This window comes from Anabas testudineus, chromosome 19, assembly GCF_900324465.2.
Source record: "Anabas testudineus chromosome 19, fAnaTes1.2, whole genome shotgun sequence".
NCBI lineage: Eukaryota > Metazoa > Chordata > Actinopteri > Anabantiformes > Anabantidae > Anabas > Anabas testudineus.
Window position 1 is genome coordinate 11,647,760 of NC_046628.1, and position 20,878 is coordinate 11,668,637.

Sequence of the window (20,878 nt, forward strand, 5' to 3'; positions counted from 1 at the left end):
AGCCCAGCGTCAGTGTTGCAGAAGGAAGCTGGCTTATAATAGGAATTAGTGTAACAGTGTTCCACTCAAACCTCATTTAGATATCCCGAGTAGGAGTTATCACCTGTCTGTGAATACTAACTCTGCTGTACAAATTAAATAAAGTTCTTTTCTGTTGGCATATGACTATGACTCGAGTTGCTGCATATGATAATTTCTCTTCTCAGGGACAATACAATATGTCTACATGACTCATTTTAGCTAATTTACTTAATCTCTGAATGGGAGGTTTTTATTTAAGGTCTTTAGAAAACATTCAACTACACTTCAGTACAGTAGCTATTTAGAAATGTTTCCTCACATCATTGTACATTTCCAGCTCTAAATGGAGGTCAGTTATGAAACAACTCAAATCTCAATAGAGAAAAGTAAACATTAAATAGAAGCTGAAAGGAAGGTGACGTAGCAAGAATCTCAATCAAGTTCTTTCAAACCTGTTTTACTTTGTTTTCCATACCACTTAAAAATTCAATAAATATTAACATTTTAAAGCTTTCATTCACATATGTATGTACAAGAACTATACAATAAACATAATGATGTTATGAACTGCAAAGCAGGAATGGTGTAACAGTATGACCAATCACAGTCTGTAGACTTACAGTACAGCATCGCCTGTATTTTCCAATTGCAACTTTTTTTCCATTCATTTCCTGGTTGTTAATTTTGTTTCATAACTTGAAATTTACACTATTTACAATATTAAGTGAAAAAAGACATCAGTTGTCATAAAGAGTTTTGTTCTTTTCTTAAATCTTTAAAACTGACTTTCACAAAGGCAGAAAGAGGGCATGCTACAGTGGAGTTGGTCTGCAGACAGTCATGATTTTTATCTTTACCAGTGAAGATAATCAACAAGAAAAAGCACCAGGGACAGAGAAGCCATGAAGCTCCCTGTAAGGAGTGATGACTATGGAGTCTGAAGAGTGCCACTGGAATAATCAGGACGTAACAAAAGAATTTGAATAAATTAGATCAGGTATTCTCATATATTTTGGTTTGTGACCCTCTGCAACAAAGACACATCTACAATCACCTTTTTGCTGCTGGTTAAGGTTAAATATGTCTATTTGTTGGATCAGTTCAAATAAAACTGCCATTTTTAAGTTGAAAAATCTTATTAATCAAATAATAATATGCAATAAAATACATGGAAAAACATCTGAAAATATAACCAGAAGCCAATCGTTCTGTATTTTGGTGAAAAAGAAATAGGTTGTGTGGGAACATTATAGTGATATGTTCAGTATCAGCTTATTTGTGACTTGACACATGCATGAATTAAAAACATATCACCATTATGTTAACAATTATAAAGCTTTATGCTGTCTGGTCACTGTGAGGTGGGTTGGACCTACTTTAATGCTGCCACACTACTTTGTTGTTTTTAACGTGTTCAGTGTAGCAAACAACGGGTTTTGGTTAATGTCTGTAGTTATTCTAGTGACACACTTGGGGCTCCATATGACATGTGCACCTCCAAAATTATGGCCTTTGACCTCTCCTCACATGTTCACAATGTAAGTTCACTAGTAGTTCTAATGCACTTGAAAAAAACAGGCCTATACAACTGTACACAGATAAAAACATGAGTGTAGCAATGCAGTCATCACATTTTGAACACATCTTGTAGTCGTTTTAGTTTACAGCACCTTCGGTTTGACATCTTATTTTTGTTCCATTTTCATATTTGAAGCACAGAGAGCAGAGCAACGCTGCACACAGATCACTCTGGAGTTTTGATGAAGTAACCATCACTGTTCTGCTCTAAGTTCACTGGCATGGAAAAAGATCTTTATAAAAAAAGAACGGAAATATCGGCAGCAAGGCTGTAAGTCAGAATCAGATGCTGCGAAGTATGAGAACGTTTCACTGAGCAGCATGTTCACAATATTGCTCAATGTTCATTTCTGAGCTGACATGGTTCTGTGACTCAAGTCGCTCTCAGATCCTAAATCGTCCCTTCTTGACCTAGCAGAGAGTGGGCCTAAAGTGCTGTTTGGACTGTGCTCTTTCGAGGCACCCCCACTTGAGTCTGGTGTGGGCCGTGGAGGCCCTGGAGGTAGAAGAGGTCCCGGTTCTGAGTTTCCCGTCCCAGCTGTGAGGGACGAGTCCCCGGTGGGAGCCTGGGGCTGAGCAGCACTTGTGGATGGCGAGGTTTCAGCAGCGGCAGCTGTGGTGGGCACTGGGGCGGTAAAGTGAAGCCGTCTACTGGTGGCTTTAGTGGTTTGCATTGGGCTGTGGGTCGTAGCATGTCGAGAATAAAAGGAGATCTCAGGTTCAACTGAGGCCACTGGGGTGTTTTGGAGCTCAGGAGCATGAGTGCCAAGGTTTTCTTTCTTGTTGCACGACTCGCAACAAAGCTTATTATATCCAGGGATGGAACAATAACGGGCAAGAACCTCCATTTGACAGAAAATTGATTTGTCCCCCAGACATGGCTCATCTAGTAATAATGGGAGAAACGACATCACTGAAAACAATATTACCATAGATGTGAAAGTGACTTCTAAAACATACATTACATATTCACTTACTAGAAGAGATTTTGTGGACAGGGTTTTTAGGGACCCTTTGGTGTACAGCTTCGTCTTCTGCTGTGGCGTTTCCCATTGTTTCAATGTTGACAGAAGACACCGGCTGGCCTGGAGTGTACAACAGCAATGACAAGACACAATTATGCTAAAAAAGATAGTGAGATCCAAGAAAAGCTCTCGGCAAACTCTTACTTCTGCAAGAAAGCAGAGTGTTGTTAGAAACATATAATAAAGCTCGGTGCTATCTAAAGAAGACAGGATAACCTCTTCTTCGTCTTCATGTTTTTTTTTACTAGGAGAAAGCTCCCGGCTTTTTGAAGAGGAAATAACATGAGAAAATGCATGAGGCCATCAGTGCAGAAATGGTTTGACACAGAAGCTTTCAATTTAGACAGGACTATGTGGTTAGATTGCACTTGGTGTGATTCATCATCCATCCATGCGGGACACGGGGTACACCCTGGACAGGCTGACACATCATTCACACTCCCATTCACATCTACTGGCAATTTAGAGTCACCTGTTAACCTAACCTGCATGTTAGGCTGTGGGAGGAAACCTGAAACCCATGCAAGCATGGTGAGAACATGCAAGATGCACACATGAAGGCTTCAGTTGGTTGACATATTCAAGCCTTTTTGTTATAAGGCGACAGCTCATCTTAGAATGAAGACTGTATTCCAATGTCTATGACATGCAATTAGAAAAATTGGTGACTTAAAATTGCTCATAAGTGTGAATATGAGTGGTTGTCTGTCTGTATATGCCCTCCGTCTCACCCTTGAGAGGAGAAAAGGATGGATGGATAAATTCTGCTCATAGTGCAATTATCCCGCAGCTTATTCTGGCTGTCAGATTACATTTCACCAGGAAAATATTATATACTGTACTATTTGAAGTATCCCTGTGTAGCAATTCTTAAATCTACCACCATAGGTTCATGATTAAATGTGCAAGACTGTGGAAGACTTGAACAAGTTCTGCAAAAAAAACCAAAAACAAAACATATCTCACCTGGACAAGTGCTTAGTTTGCAGATGAGGACTGTTTCTGGCTTCTCGCCCTCACATTCTCCGATGGTGTTGTCGCTGGCCTTGCAAACCACCTGTCTTTGCTGAATCCCTTCCCCACAGGTCACCGAACACTACCACAAAATAAACACACACATATGAGTACGTGCACAGAAAATGTTTTCTACTTGTAGTAGCTGTTCAGAATTTGCTTATTAAGCTTCAATCGCTTAAGCTAGTTAACAACTTTACCAAGTAAACACAAAATTATGAATTAAGAACAGTCTTCCTCGCTCACCTGAGACCACGCCCCTGTCCTCCATTGGGCAGGGCATATGGTGTGGTTGCATGCTTTCCTCGTCTCTGGCCGATCTTCGGTGCAGTGTTTGCTGTGGACAGGCCTGCTGGTGCCGTTGTGGAGGGCCTGCAGGCACTGCACCACCCTGGTTTGGTAGCCGAGCTTCCCGCAAGTCTTACTGCAGGGGCTCCATTCCTCTACCACCCACCTGTGAGGACAGCAGGCTTTTTTGAAAGTTTCCATGTCACATGCCAATTAAATTTTTCTTCTTCACTAATAAACTATGTGAAGATGGCCACATGGAGGGAAAGGCATAATTAGCACTTCTGGTCCTGTATTAGTTAAAGAAACATATAGCTGTATGATTTAAAGTCAGGAGTTACTTACGTTGGCTGGCTGCAGTCTTGTACATTGCAGCGTTTGCGGATGGGTTTGGGCTTTTTGCTTGTCTCACAAAAGTTCCGATGCACCAAACGGCTGTCACTCTTTCTCCTGCATCCGTATTTGGTGTACTGTATGCCTGAGGGACCCAACATTGCACATAATTAATCTTGCTGAAAAGTTATCCAGACCTATGAATACTCTAGTTGCAGTATGTGTGTTTTTGTAGCCAATATATTTGACAGCCATATTGTTCTGCTGCTCATGGCTGCTGTTTTTTTTTTTTATATGTATGCGTAGGTGTATGTGCACAGATAGATGTGCTCGGATGAGCACACATAGGCGATGTAAGTGTAGTTAGTCAGATATGTTGTATTATTGTGTGTGTGTTATGTTTTATTTATTTATTCTGAAAAATTAATAACAAAGAGTCGGCAAAACATCACAAACACCACACTACATTCACCTTCGCTGTTGCTTAAACACACACAAATTACAGTTTGCGCCATTCATTTCTCAGGTGTTTACACATACACTCACTGACCTCCTCCACACGGCTTGGAGCACTGAGACCAGCTCTTCAGTGCCCACTCATATGTGTCAAGTTCAGCCAAAAGTACATTGTTGTTGGTAATAAGTGGCAACAGGTCCTCATGTATTATATATTTATATGTCAAGCTGACTTTTGTGTCTTCTTCCCGGGGAATGACCTGTAATGGAATAAAGAAAGTTTATTAGAAGGATAACCTATGAGACTCAGCAAAATGTCTGAGTTACGATCCAGCTGCTACTCACAAACACTACAATGCCTTCATGCAGAGGACCAGTTGTTTTTAGGGTCTCCTTCTCTCCATCCAGTGAATACTCCCACTCTAAACCATTTTCGATGAAGGTCTTTGACTCGGCATTTTCATTCTCTGCATTCAGGATGATGCTTCCAGTGACTTGATTCTTCACAGCTGTCAATAGTGCACAAAACAAAAATGTCAAGAACTGAACAGATTTGTGAGATTCGACCTCCCCTGCTCGAAAAAAAAAAAACTAAAAACAAAAGGAGAGAAGCGAGATTTTCCTTTAAAACAGGGATCATGTCAGTATGTATTCTGAATGTTTGGTGTTGTGGTTAACCAACAGCAATTCCTCTGAGTTGTGTGTCATTTCTTGTTCCCATGAGCTAATAAATGCCAGAAAGTAAAAAGAGCAGAGGGAGGCCATCATGAGCCTGACTCATTCTAAGTCATTAAACCACAGAGAGAGCTCAAAGTAAACTGAAATATATGTGTCTGTCACTCTTTCACTCATGAATGCATTTTAGATCTCTGGGCTCACTATGGCTGACACACTGGTTCAAACTGCAAATAGGATTTTCTGTATGCATGCGGCCCGCCTTGACATCTCCCGTTCTACCAGCTCAAAAGTCAACAGAGCAGCTTAAAACATGTTTTCTGTTCGCAGCACCACAATAGCACCTGTGAAATTACACATCAGCTGTGTTTATGCCATGTATTCCCGTAATCCACTTGGAGATGAAGATGTGGTGATTCATTCGTGCCGTTGTGGCGATCCTTGTTAAAAAGGTTCTCGCACTGATGATGTTTGCAAGATTAAGCAGATGGGAGTGAGAGCCTATGATTTTTGATTCATCTTTTTCCCTTCAGCAGAAATATTGTACTGTACTGAGCCTCGGGGATAAGAAATGCTTCACTTCACACACACGGCTCGAAGTGTCAAATTCAGAAGAGAAAAGCGAAGCAGTGGTTGATTTCTGTAGCTTTTTCTCGCCAGAGGGAGAATTTGACATTCTTGAGTAAAATGGTGTGACGTTGCAGCGTGTGTAACTTCAAATGCTATGCAGAGAATTCCTCTGGGCTACGCACACTGTATCTACTGTATCTGTATCTATGTTAATTAGAATTATAATTATGTAGCTTTCTAACCTGACATTGTGTTTAATATCTTTTGGGAGGACTGCACTGGAAATTGAACTTTTGAGCACCAAATTTTCCCTTTAAACTTGAAGGCTGGCTCTGAAGAGTTTGTATCTTGCCTCTGTGAATGACAGCAGCTGTCACTGTTGATTCACTGCAATTACAATTCAACTGCAGCTCAACAGTTCAGCTGCAACATAGAGTAATGTACAAAAAAACACACCAAAAAACATCAGAACATCTAAATATTGCTACAAAAGCCCTTGCTGTCATTTATTCTTAGATACAAAAGACAGAAACACAATACACAACAAAGCAGTTTGTAGTTCTGATACTTCAAACCTACTGAACAAAGTCTTTTTTGTCTATTTTAGAATTCATAGCAACTTCACAAAGCAGCATGATACACATTTTACACAGCCGCCCTTTAATTTCACACACTGTACAGTAGGTGGTTATTTGATCCACATAAAATAGGTGTTTCTGGTACATTCCTGTAATGTATTCCCACTCTGGTTGTTAGACATAACACTAAGACATTGAGATTCAGATTTTACCTGTTGTTATTCATGTGAAGCTATGGCTACATGTGCTACTTTGCTCATTTTTATTTTAGGCTGCATCACACACACAAAACTAGAAACTTGCATCATCTGGAATAAATCTGTCTTGTGTTATTAAACTGTATTCGCAAATTAATTCTGTTACTTAGCACCAATGGTATGATGTGTTTCCACAGATTAGACACACTCACCAATTATATGCGGGGAGGTCTCGTTCTCTTCGATAACAATGTGTCGGGCTCCAACTGGGATGTCGAACATTTTCAGCATGCCTAACAAGACAAAAAGACAAAGAACAATACAGCTGGGGGACTTAGCAGGAACTTACTTTTGGCTTTTATAGCAGCCAATTATTTTTTGAATCAAGACATTGAGATAAAAAGTTTTGTTATCTGTTGGATGATAGTGTGAGATGTGGTCAAACATGAGGGGAGATGCGTTTAAGGCCTCTAGGTCAGTGATTTTGAGCTTAGCTGAAGTCATCATACATCATGAATCATCAGAAGCAGAGTTGCTCTGTTTAGTAGGTAATTACCATTCTTTTTGGGCGTCTTGGTGAGCGTCAGTTTAACGGTGCGACAGTGAGAGTTGTCCCCTTCACACACTCCGCATTTGTCCTCTTGTTTGTAAGAACCAACCTCCTTGTCGCAGCCGACATGCTGTAAGAGCAGAAGGGCAAAGACAATCAATCAAATAAGGCCAGAGTGGCTGCGTCTGACTTTTATACAGACTGAGATTACTTCAGTGGGGAAACGATGCAATTGGTTCAGAGCCTGGTTTACGTTGGTGCATATTAGAAGTACACCCAGACGTAACAATAATGTAGCCATAACACTGTGTGATTGACCTGCAACAATAAAAATCTCAGCTTTATGCTCAAGGTGAAAATTAAGTCAAAATACAGACGTTTGTACTAAAATCTCAGTACAGATGTGTGCAGCATTTTTTTCATATTTATTTCCAGTTGTGTCATTAAATTTACTTAATTCCTTCATAGGTCAAATCATCAAATTACACAAATACATAGGAGCTATGGCAAATGGCATTTCGAATCCTGGTTCAGTATGAAATGCGAACACTTCGCCACACAAACATTGACAATGGACTTAGTGAAGTGAAGGTAAACTTCTAAAATGTGCAATATTTGCATGTTCATAGACTGGATTTTCTATGAGAGAAAAGACGTACTAGGCACTCTCCCCGGGCACACACGGCAAAGGGGTCTGAGTAGCTGCAGCGGGTCCCATCGTGCATCACCTGGTTCATAAACACAACTTCTCCTGTTTCCTTCGATTTACAGCTTAGTTCACACTTGCGGGCCTCTATAAAAACACAAACACATGCACAATCTTGGTTCAGCCAAGTATACTAAGGATCTGATGAAGACATCAGCGGGACACAGAGGACAGATAACAACCCACCTGTAGCTGATCCTGTAAATATCTATCCAATTGTTACTTGCTTACCGTCTGGGTGCTCGTATGGTAGCCAGGTGTGCTTGATGTTATTGTGGTATTTGTTGCTCCTCTGAATGCACTGCTGAGCACGGAAGTCCTCATAAGGGCCAGCACACTCCTCTGTGTTGCACATCTGGTAGTCAAAAGCAGAGCCGGGGCAATCTCGACCACCATAGGCAGGCCTGATAAATGACGATAACAAAATGATGCCCTGAAAGATGTATTTTATCATTATAGTCTCAAAGATCAAAACATTGCTCTTCTATGTGTAATTACAGTGTTAATATACACAATATCTACTATTGTGTACTTTTCTTGCTGTAATGCAGGAAATGAACGTTTCAACCAAAAATGATTGTCAGGTATTAAAAAGTTGGAAGATGTCTTTGTTTTTTTATTTTGTTACCTTTTTTTGTAGTACCCCACAGTTCAAAATAAACAATTCTGAAATGAATTGCATAAATATAAGATAAGATAAGATGTAAGTGAAAGGCCACCAAAATAAAAACAGAACGAAATGGCAGAGTTGAGACAGTAGCTAACATGTCTAGTTAATCAAAGTAAGTACTGGATGAGAAATGGGCTCTGTTTCTCCCAGAATCATGTCCTGTGGAGTCACATTACTTACGGAGGGTTGTTGCACTGTCTGCTGCGGGACCGAACTCCACCCCCACAAGTTCTGGAGCAAGAGCCGAACTTCGACCAGGAGCCCCAGCTCCCATCGTGACCCTGAGGCTGCTGGCTGGATCTCCAGATGCAATGGCCCTTGAAGCACCACTAAAAATAGGACAAAGACAGTGCTAAGAGACTGAAAGAAAGGTCAACATGTCCAGACTAATGACAGTGGACTATGAAGCCATTTACAGTACAATTTTCTTTCTACTTCGTAGCCTCAGCGAACTCCACGCTTCAATTATTGCACATTATTGTACAGCCGATCCAGACAATTCTCACCTTCCCGGGTGCGCACTCTGTTCCATCCACTGGAGGACCTTTTTTGGTTTTACAAAAGTACTGGTTGTCCGGATGACTGCACCACAGTTGCTTGCACGGGTCGTACGTTCGAAACTAAATGAGGAAACAGCCATTTTGAACTTTAGTAACTTTTCCTTATAAATGTAAACATACTCATTCATTCAGCTATTTCACACTGAGGGTAGAAAATTCAATCTGATTATTCATTACTATCACACTTCTCTGAGCTAAATTTAAGATGAGACACACATTCTTGAATTTTGCCTCAGAGAGTTTTTTCTAGAGTGTCTGCTAGAATACTGATTCCATATGGAAAGATTTATTCTGTGTTTGCACTCTGTTATCACTTTTTTTTTTTGCTCTGGCTTAAATTGCAGTCATGTAGCAATACATACAACTTTAGATAAATACGGGGACCTTGTGATTTCTGATGATCAGTGGAAATATAGATATAACAGAAAACATTACACAGCTATGAAGGACTTACTGCAGTGCACATTTTATAACCAACGCCAAAATCAAAGCGGCACTGCTCGTCCATTGAATAATTTATTCCAGGGAGCTCGGGAAGCTTGGGCCACTTGTGTTCAAAGGGATCATCCAGCAGACAGTCGTACGAGCTGAGGAATAGGGAAGAATAATAATGTTGTAAATGTGACACCATATTTGACGTTTTGGATAAAATCTTCTGAGACATGACAAAATGTAAATTGAAATGTAAATAATGGGAAACATTACACCTCTATGGAGCGGAGAGAAAATATGAGAAATTATGAAATGGGAGAAAGACGACGTACTGGATGTATCGATTGAGCTCCTGCTTGCTGCAGCGTGACCAGTGATAGCGATGGAAAGCTGCTTGGACAAGTGGTGCCATGATGCTGCCCATACTGGTCTCATCAGCACATCGATTGCCCTGGCCGTCGTGCTCCATTCCTAACCTGTTGGGAGAAAAAAATCTTTATTGAACAGGAGGTATGAGCAGCATCACCGGAAACAGCACGTCATTTTGGTTGTTATAAACATAAAACACTTTGTGAGGGCAAAATGTGTTAGATTTATAACTTCTACTGATGCTTCTCACATAAAACAATATTAAAATGTGATGTACTGAGAAGTGTGACTTCCTACCTCCAGGTCCTTTTCCCACTGTCTAGATCACTGCTCCAAGCATTCACACTAAAACTTGTAACCTGTTTATTAGAACTAGTGCTCCTTTCTGTAAAATTCATGTTTTTCTTTCTATCTTCTAACTATCAGAAACGTGATCATTCTACTATATGTTTACTACAGAGGTCATAGTGGGTGGGGGAGTCATACTGGAGTCCATTGTGTTAAGAGGTGCCTCTAATTTCCTAAGAAATCTTAACTTTGTAAAGTAGAGTTTACTACTAAACTCTACTTTACAACAACTAATGAAGTGGTCGTGAGTGTATATCTTATGCTGAGCCATTTAAAAGCAGTTGCTTTGGATACCATGGCCACCTTAAACTCATCTGGTATCATACATTCTCCCACGCAAGAACCATATCTCCCGGCTCTACAAAGAAAAAAAAGAGCTCAACTGTAAAACTGCAGGCAAGTCTACGGAGCCACCAAGTGGCCACCCTCTCAAAAATGTGTGTTTTTGTTGAGTTGAGCACATGACATACAGCTTAAGGCACTGCTCAGCAGTGTGTCCCTGAACCACTCCCCAGCTGAGTATTCTCCCTTATCCTGCATATGGTATGTTCAAGTGAGGAAGTCAGAGCAACAGCAGTAAACCTACGCATCAGAAAAGAGTCGACCTAACGGGTCAGGTCTAGTTTTCACTTTGTGTGACAACTATTAGAAGACACTTAGAATGACAGAAACACTTTGCTGCACTAATGTATAATAAATCAATGAAATCAAAACAATTTTCAGATTCCACACCTGCCTGGCACTGATAAATCCTGACCAAATTACTCTCAGTGCATTTACGTAATGTGAGTCACCATGCCTACTGAATAATTGAGAGGCTAAATAAGAAGTGCCTAACATCATACACACACTAATAGCTTTAAATTGTCATGGATGAGGTGGTTACTAATTACATTGTACAATACAGCATTAAGATGTTTTGGTTTCAATAATTATTGAACTGTGTCAATAACTGACTGTGTCCCGACACGTGAAAGTACTGAATGTGCACATGCTTGTCTTTCACACTGAGAATGACATTACATGTTGCCTGAAGATAACAAGATGTAATCTCAACATATGGCTTCCATACAATAACACAATTTAAGCTTTAACCCATAACCCTGACTTTTGTTTGTGTGCACCAAACAGCTGTTCTGTTTTTAATGCATGTGCACCAAAGTTTATACGCTTCTGGGATGCATGATTTATTATCCCAGGTTCTTCAAAGCATGTATTTTAAATCCACTGGAAACAGTGACCGTGACTGAATGACTGCCCCTTTACATTCTTAGTGAATGAGGATGTCAGTGATCTTTTGTTCTGTTCTTTTGTGTGACGTGAAAGTCAATCAGGTCTGTCTGGCCAGATTTTAATGTTCATGTTACAGCAGGGGTCTGAGTTCACAGATATTACTTCATAAGCCTTTTGAGACCCATTAAGGGAGAAGACGTTTGCATAAAATGGGCTAGCATTCATAATAACTCTGTTTTATGACCACAGGCATAAGCTGCTAATGAGTAGGACCGGAGATCTACGGAGAGGATGCAGCCTGTTGTTACTTGAGTAATGAACCATCCAGCTGGGCATAGGTGGAACTATTTATTCATAAACCTTTCAATCTTTGAAATTTGATTCAACGCTGTCTACAGATACACTGTCCTCATGACAAATACATGCTAATATGTGCGATTCTTATACTATATATGCCTACATACACATTTCCACATGCAGCACATATGTCTGCTGGTATTTCCAGTAACAAAGCTGAATTAGCTCATGTTTCCCGGCTATGTCTGCACGCACATGGCAAAGCAACCACGCACTTTACCTTGTTATGTTAAGACAACAGAAGAGACTCTGCTTTTGATTACAGACTACAGTTACTATGCAAAACTATTGGCATAATTGGATGCAGTGAAACTCTGCTGGTACATCATGCAATTACTCACACATGACCGGTTTCATGAGCAACCACAAAGGCGGAGGAGAAGCCATCCTCATGGTTCAGAGTGCAGCTTCTCAGTGGGTGGCACATCCCTGTCACTGGAGCGTAACCTGGGCAACAGAAAATACCAAAAAGCCCTAATAATGAAGTACCAAGATGAATGTCATGACATTCTCACACAGTGCTGATGATTGAGATATATAAAGTTATTATTATTATTAAATCCATGTGACATTACTGAATATGTATGAAATATTCCAGTCATTCTGAAGGTCTCATTTTTTTGGTGCCTGGTTTGATGTCAGACTGTGTGCAGCACAAAGCAACTGAAAAACTCTGATGGTTGCTTAGTCTCGTTCAGTGATAAACCCCACATATGGTAATTAGACAGAGGTGAAATGCTTCTAATGAATCGCTAAATTTAGGTATCTGTAAATGATGAACCACATAGACACGCCCAATTAATGTGTGATGCAGTGTCCGTTTGGGGCAACGTCTATTCAGAGCCAGTTGTCATTCACTGATGGTGAATTACACCTTTCACCTATGGCAAACTGAGGACATGCTAAACAAATGCTAAAGCCTTTATGTCTGTATTAAAACAGATACAAGGGGAGGCGATGTGAAGGAATCTGAAGCTCCTGTGTGTTGTCTCCACATTATACATAAAGAAGGTCGTGAAGTAAACAGCAAGCTTGAAGGCCTGTCGTCATTTGCCCAGCAGACATCTGCCCAGCACTGCAACTTTTCACACAGTTCCCCAGGACAACAAACATTTAAGCAAAGCACAAACATGAATGAACATCACTCGATCAAGAGGTGTGCAGCGATTCAGCCTGGCACGTTTGGTTTGGTTCAGAAGCACATACATTCCAGCCTTCTTTTGACGGCTTTCAGATAATCCTCATGCTTTCTGACCTTCGGAAGACGTTTTTGGCATGCAGGTAAAAAGCAGAAAACGCAGCAGACAGGCAGCTGATGATAAAGACACAAAAAGCATGTATATTAAGTTATTCTGTGTTTTTGAGCCACATGATTGATGGACATATTTAGTGCTGTGAGTGAAATAGTGAAATATGAAAGCAGCTCTTGAGCATGATCCTTTATCTTAGAGGTAGATAAAAGGAACTCAGGAGAATGCAGATTACATTCCCATTAAGTGGCCGCTGAGAGCTTTGCACATTGAAGCAAAAAAGGTGCAGCAGCATCAGCTATGAGGTCAAGAATGTCTTCAGCTACTTCTGTTGTCCTGACTGAGGAAAGAGGTACTTTCCATTATCTGATGAATAAACAATGACTATACTGTGCAGAACATAATTCACCAACAAGTAGAGTAGATCACAAACACCGGAAATCATTGACAGTGCATTTGTAAATGTGGCAACTTCGTGATCACCTTAAAATATGAATAAAAGTGTTGAATATCCATTTGCTTTTCAGCTACACTGCAAATTGAGCTGACTCTCTCCTGTTTAACCCTGACAACAGTATCTGTATTTGGTGGATATAGAATCTACCGTCTCGCAGCTAAACTTTGACAAGAGGGTGTGATGTCTCCTCGTGACCCTGAGATGCAGCACCGGGTCCACCCCAGCAGAGTGCATAGAAACCGAGCCTGTTATGAACACAACACAACGGCAACTATGGCAACATATGGAGGTGGGACAAGCACACCAGGTAGCCTCAGGTTGTCCTCCTAAACATGACACGTCGATTAACAGTTAAAAATATACACAAGTAAACCCAAGATATCTGGAGCCCGTTTCTCTGCTGGCTTGGCTGCTCACTTCAAACTTAGTTTTGAAGGGCTGAAAAGAAGAAATACAGAGTGAGACAAACGCTACACTGGCTGCACATGTATGCTCAAAAACTCCTAGTTATTGCATACATGTATTATTAGGATTTAAAATTGTCTACTGATTATTTATCAGTGAAGAAAAGTTACTGAAATTTACAAACCTGAGTAAATCATTTAAAACGGTTAGTTTACATAATCACAAACTATTTATCATTTCTGTTTTTTTCTCTACATGCCAAAAACCTTCTTCAACAATTTTAACTCTCAAATTTTCATATCCAGGGTGGCATCAACGTCAAGTCAGCAAGGTGTTGGAAAGCTGCTCAGTAATTAATTTCTTGCGAGGTCTGTGTTTGCAGAATTGGGTTCACGACCTCAGCCGCAGCCTTCACTTTTAAGTTTCCATTGACCTTACCTGGGCAAGACTTGAAGCCAACCCCCCTTTGTCAATGGAAGCAGAAATCAGCACTCAGTCTGCACAGGCCTCGATCGAGAAAAATACAGTACCTTGCATACCTGCGGGACCAAAATCTTGCCTTGTGAGGAAGATGGCGTGGTCGTGGTACTCGGCGTGGTCGGGATCGCGGCGCTGCTGCGTGTTGGCCCATCGGCACACCTGCTCCAGGCTGCGGGATGGGTTGCCACGCTCGATTAAGCTTATAGACTGCAAAAGTTTAAAGGACAAGATTTGAATGATTGAGACGTTTATATAACAATCAGTAATTATCAGTAATTGTGCTGTTTGATTATTCAGAATCACATTTATTTCACTTATTTCCAATCCTCATACAAAAATGAATGGTTTGTAAATCATATCACTTTTAAATCCTCTTTCTAGGAAAATAAGGTGGCAGAAAAGCAGGATTGACACTTAAATTTGAATCCTAAACCACCTACAAAACTTTCTTTGTTTTCCGTGCTGCTCAGTATGTAAAAGTACCAGATTAACACTGTGAACATAAAAGTAAAAATATCTTATATAATATCTGTTTTGCCTCCCATGTTGTAAAAATCCACTCCATTCAACTACAAACCTCACTCAAGGATGAAATAGAGTGGTGACTGACAGGAACAAGACTGCTTGTCCGCAGAGTGTGTGAGGCTGAGAGAAAAGAAAAGCATGTGGAGGAACTGGTAAAACATATGTCTTTCGTCTCCCAGTGTGTGCTGAAACAACGGCTGGTGACACAACTTGTCTGAGCTCATCTAATTGGAGCTGTGTAAACAGTATCTCTCTGCTTTGGCAACCAAGCTCCAGGCAGCATCAGTCAATTACGTAGATTCAGTGACACTTGAGCAATGATGGACATAGGAGTGCAGCAAATGACTCACTGGTTACTGTCGTCATTCTACAGCATCTGTATATACGTACCTCATTAGTACTTATTGTGCAGCCTGCTAACAACAAAGTGATGTTGAACAGCAACAGGTGAAGAGACAACCTAATTAATCTACACCTATAGCGCAATACTGACTAGATGTTTTGACTTTGACTATGCACAAACAACATTCATAGATCTGTCTGCTTATTACTTAAGTCCACTTACATCAAAATGTTTATAAAGCATTTGCATTTTTCATTGGTTTTATTGTTTGTTTATTTGTTTGTTTCTCATTTTATATTGTTGACCTTTGAGTGACTTTCATTCAGATATGATGGTTAATTCTCTAACATTTAGAGCTTTTATTTTGGAAAGGTGGAGTGTTGTTGAATCCTGCTGAAGGCCACAGCAATACTCAGAGTTTTATACGTAAAAATAGAAGAATTTCTTTCTATTGAGTCTTCATGTGAACTTGGCTCTGTTTGGTTCGATTCAAAACAAATAGAAGTAATTTAAGTAATACTGCACATATCTGTGACTGTGTGACACTGCTCACCTGTCGGTACCCGACCATTATCATGCGGACAAGGACTATATTGATGTTTGTTCCCAAAGATTCATCGTGGTAGATTTCATCAACCTGAAAGGAAGCAAACAGAATCCGTCACTCGTGCAAGTGGATACATGGCTCACAATGTATTTGATGCAGATGACTGAGGATGTAACACAATATTTGCCCTGAGGCAGAGAATGAATACAAACAAACAACAGTCAAAGTCTATGGGAAGAAATACAGTGCTTGACCTCAAGTAAAAAAAAAAAAAACAAGGTATAGGCAGGATTTTCATCTGATTATTGCAAAACAATAGTGGAGGTCTTTGGGTTCATGTCTAATCCGCGGACTTTCCAAAGCAAACACTACTAGCTGATAAATGGGGAGGAACTATGAAGGTACAGTAAAGGAAGGAGATGTGAATTTTAACTTTTCTAACTACGTAATCAACATGTTTGCCTTGCACAGTTAGAAACCACACACACAGTTCATGTTTACCCAGTCGACTAGTGACCAGGGGAATTAAAGGCCACAGAGCAGTTTGTGCTGCTGAAACACACCAAGTCAAATAATTCACCTCTCTCTTAAAATGTCTTAGCTTTATGTAAAATCTGCTGAAGCAAGCAGCAGACATGTTGGGAATTGCTCTGATAGTGATCAGTAGAAAAAAAAACTCAATCATGACTGTGCTGTATTTCCACTTGAGTTTGTTTTTGTATTATTATTTTTTCTTTAATCACCAATCACTGCATGTCCCTTCATTACGCGGATATCATCTTGTACAGCTTCGTCGTCATCATCTTTTCTTTAAAAGTTGTGTACTTTAAAAACATTTCACATATATAGTTAAGCATAAATCCCAAGGAGCACTGCATCACAAAAAAAAACAATCACAGAGCTTAAAACGGTGTTGGATAGAAGGCTAATGTGGAGCTAAACATTGTGATTACAGTGTTGAGAAAACTAATAATACAGTCTGCAGTTTAAACCATTTCTCTATTGAATTCTGGGTCAATTTTGAAAGAATTTGGCAACTATGGTGCTATTCTTTGTTCTCAGCTGTGAGAACTGTTTTGAATTCACTTGTTCCTCTCTGACTGCTTCTCCTTCATAGCAATGCCAGCCAGGGCCCATGAGTATTGCAGTATGTTCAGCTGTTCACGGCACTACAGCAGTACATTCACTACAAAAGATGAATGATGACCAGAAAATAAACTTAAAGGGATTATTACATTACATACGTGCAGTCTGATTTAGGGATATTAATATCAGAAAACTGGCAAACGTGTTTCTTCAAGGTTTTGTGATTGTGACTCTGCTGCAGAGGAAGTGAGATGATTTAAAACTACTTCATTGAAAAGATAAAAAGCCTCAAGCCCCTAGTTCCCTCACTGAGTAAATCATTAGAACATCACCATTTATCTTCATGTAATCTCAACTTTCTACCTTTCAAATTCTTCAAAGAATCATTGGCTTTGTAACAGCGTTAACGTGTTTCTCTAAATTACATTATAATTTCAAATTAACATTTCAAAAATCTGTTGCAATTGTTAGAGACAGTTCAAGGGAACAATATCTTTGAGAAATTTCCATCTGGCTTTTGCCAAATGTGAGACAACTGAAACTGCTCCTGTGCCAAGACACAAATGATCTCCTTATGAGTGCACACTGCTGTTGTCACACCATTGTAACATCCCTTAAAGTGCAGCTTTCAATACTACTAATAAAATAAATGGTGTAAATTGAACTCATTTATATAGTTTTTTCTTCTTCTTTTTCTTCTTTATTCATTTTGTGTGGTGTCCAACAAGAAGTCAGACTTATATAAAGTAGCCTATCAATACATACGAGCACACAACTTATGCCTATGTCTTCATCTTGATGACCTCAAACCTTACATATGAAGATTTGACTAAAGTTATAACATTAAAATATACAAGTGTACATGTTTTTAATAAAGCATAACTGAGAAAATCTTACCATGTTTCTTTTTTGTTAAAAAGATCAAAACCAGAGGCATTATTTGTTTCAAGCTCTTTCAGTATTTGTCCTTACACAGGCTCAGAAAAGCGAGAAATGTCCAGATATGGCAAACATAATAGCTGAGTGGAAGAGCCAGACGTGTGTGTCAGTCTGCTTTCTCTGTGTAAAAATTATGACCACACTCAACAAAAGCTCTGTCATTGAAGAAACGCTATTTTGGCTTAAGTCCAAATTTGCTCTGGGATGCAGAGCTACACCCCAGGCATTTAAGCAAATATTCCATTCACAGAAGCCTATTCAGGTCAATAAATGCTTTAAAGGAAACTCAAGTGACCCCAGATTTGTTACGATCTCAGATTCCTAGACTTCTCTATACTGACCTACATATGTGCGTTTATGTTGGAGCTGGAACCGAAACTCTTGAAAAATGAGGACAGCATCAAATAGCATCATGAAGACTTTTGCAAACAGTCTAGTTGCATATTTTTCCTACCTGGACTAAGGTCTATGTATTGAACCTTTAAAACCTCTTTGTTTAGTCCTGCTGAGGGATGGGCCAACCCCACGTAGTTAGGGGTAATTACAAAGCCAGAAGGAGCACACATTGGGCTGGAATCTGACTGTTTTGGCTGAAAATGAGAATAGCAGCTGTGGGCTACAGGCGCTAGGTGTCCCTGGCTTGTGTACAGCATCGCACTGACGTGGACAAAGCCTGGTCCATTCTCAAACAACTCGGCCATTGTGCAGCAGGCACCTCAGCAGTCACCTTGGCTTCGCACAGACAGGATGTTCAGTAATCAATCCCTCAGGGAGAGTTTCTCCAGGTGGTACTACACATGCAGCAGCCATGGAGCTGCAGAGTATCAGAGGGATTTGAGAGTGCAGAGCTCTTTCAGACAGAGCAAGCCTATGGCTTACAAGTAGAACTAAAAAGTCTTAGCATTCATTTATTTAAACCACACCTTACTTGCTAGAAATTCCATATTTCTCTCATCAATTTACTTTTGGGAAGTTAAATTTCTCAATTTCGAAGTTTGATTTCTTTACATAACGTGAACTTTTTCAATTTCACTTTTCCTGCCAAAGATCTGAAATCCTTCTAAGTGCTAGCACAGACGTTTAGGAGTGACAATTACAGAATTGTCTTGCAGCCACTTGACAGTATGATCAGCCAAGGTCATCAAAAATCAGTCTCCAGTCTCCTTGCTAAAGACATTAGGGGATGAAATGTGAATATGATAGTAAGTGAACACATCATTCCATGTAAGAAGAGCTTGGCAAGGCAAGCAGACTTCTGGCACTCTTTTTCACAACTGTCCCGCACAGCTCCCAGTCAACTTTCTAATTGGTCTAGTGCAGCTAATCAGACCACCATGCAGGGTCCAAATGGTAACTGTTACAGAGTGAAACCAGCACCCTGTGAAAATCTGACTTGGGGGATTTGGCCCCAGTAAGGAGATTATGGTGGTAGGAGCTGGTGGAACCTGGTGGTAATGAATGAGCTGAGAGTTTCTTTTACCCCCTCAATGGTAATCCATAAACAGCTAGAGAAAGTAAGGGTCTGGGGAGAAGTGTGGTAATAGCTGATGTCGGACATCTCGAGAGTGAGATAAGAAACACAATAAAATCACTAAACCTACATATGAAGAAAGGATTTTTCCAAAACCTCAATGATTAGTCTATCAACAAAAAACTGTCCATTGCACAAACCAGCACCAAGTGTTTTTCTTTTTTTCAAGAATTAGAACAAACTTACTATGTTCATGAGCGTGAGAACATAATTCTGCACATGCTCTTTGCCATGGAAGCGCACCACTGAGTCATCCACAGCCAGCAGCACCTCAATGTTGTAGTCATCTTTCTTAGCATGCCTTCTCTTGCGCTCAGATTCAGACAGTTTATGTTCAGCAAGATCCAACGCTGTGGGGAGGTCTGCGATCCCGATGTCTGCCACTGAAAAACATGACCAGTGAATAAAACATAAATCAACAGACTGTGGGAATCAGATGCATGTGTAATATTTTTTCTCTTCTTTCAGTACATGTGAAGCGATATATGGCATCAAACCAGGCATAAAACAAACTTAGCAGACATGAGGGCTGTGGATTTTCTAAGCCACTCAAACTTTAGTTGAAATGCTCCCTCAGACTAATAAATTATGGACTTACAGAGTCAAAAGTGTACCTAACTATAAAACTGTACGTGCATTCAGAGCATGAATCCCAACAATATTTATCCATGTAATAAAGCACGTGTCTATCTGTGGCTGTGTTTGCCAGTATTGAAACACTCACTGCAAAGTATAAATTGTGTGAATCAGGGTTTCATAGTGCCAACTGTAATGTCTGATTTAATGTCACTGAAAACCTTAAAATCTTAAAATCCTTAATTTCACATTTGCAACAGTACTGACACAAGGCTGCCAGACACAAAAGGAGACATGAAAGATTGTTTTGTGCGTACCAGAATAATCCATTGGACAAGGTACAATGCAGAAGTTCAAGATAAAAGTAGTGATCTGGTGAACCTATTTCAACTACTTTCATGCAAATTGCCCGAGAAGCAATTTATTTAAAATATGCGTAACAGATAAACACATAACAGATGACAGCTTATTTGCACAATTTGCATTTGAGCAAATTGAGATAAATGTGTTCAACTACTGCAAAAATGTGACAATTTTTAATACGCAGTAGACAAAACTGTTTGAAAAGCTCTAATTGTGATTAATACCGAAAGGTCACCATCCCTGTTCTCACTGACTCTCTCCCCAGTCCCCAGTACTACCACTGGAGCCCAGCATTCCTCACTTAACTAGCTGGTTTAGCAAACACTGCCTCTACTTTTGATCCTTTTACATACACTGCATATACCTACATACAGATTTTCATAGCCGAAATTCAATTACTGTATTTATGGCTATGC

General features: G+C 40.0%; 1 protein-coding gene across 1 annotated transcript in view; it reads right to left on the bottom strand.

Annotated features, from left to right (window-relative positions):
• Positions 1–481: 481 nt before the first annotated feature.
• LOC113156854 (A disintegrin and metalloproteinase with thrombospondin motifs 14) overlaps positions 482–20,878 on the bottom strand; it is a 31,312-nt gene continuing 10,915 nt past the window's right edge. The window contains exons 4-22 of the mRNA XM_026352231.1: positions 19,710–19,906; positions 15,974–16,057; positions 14,603–14,759; positions 12,302–12,407; positions 9,986–10,129; positions 9,676–9,808; positions 9,168–9,281; positions 8,842–8,990; positions 8,223–8,395; positions 7,945–8,078; positions 7,292–7,415; positions 6,948–7,028; positions 5,061–5,224; positions 4,810–4,975; positions 4,272–4,404; positions 3,885–4,092; positions 3,591–3,720; positions 2,577–2,684; positions 482–2,485 (exon numbers count right to left, since the gene is read on the bottom strand). Of these exons, the coding sequence (XP_026208016.1) occupies positions 1,944–2,485; positions 2,577–2,684; positions 3,591–3,720; positions 3,885–4,092; positions 4,272–4,404; positions 4,810–4,975; positions 5,061–5,224; positions 6,948–7,028; positions 7,292–7,415; positions 7,945–8,078; positions 8,223–8,395; positions 8,842–8,990; positions 9,168–9,281; positions 9,676–9,808; positions 9,986–10,129; positions 12,302–12,407; positions 14,603–14,759; positions 15,974–16,057; positions 19,710–19,906 (3,047 nt within the window). The 3' untranslated portion in view covers positions 482–1,943. The remainder of the gene's footprint in view (positions 2,486–2,576; positions 2,685–3,590; positions 3,721–3,884; positions 4,093–4,271; positions 4,405–4,809; positions 4,976–5,060; positions 5,225–6,947; positions 7,029–7,291; positions 7,416–7,944; positions 8,079–8,222; positions 8,396–8,841; positions 8,991–9,167; positions 9,282–9,675; positions 9,809–9,985; positions 10,130–12,301; positions 12,408–14,602; positions 14,760–15,973; positions 16,058–19,709; positions 19,907–20,878) is intronic.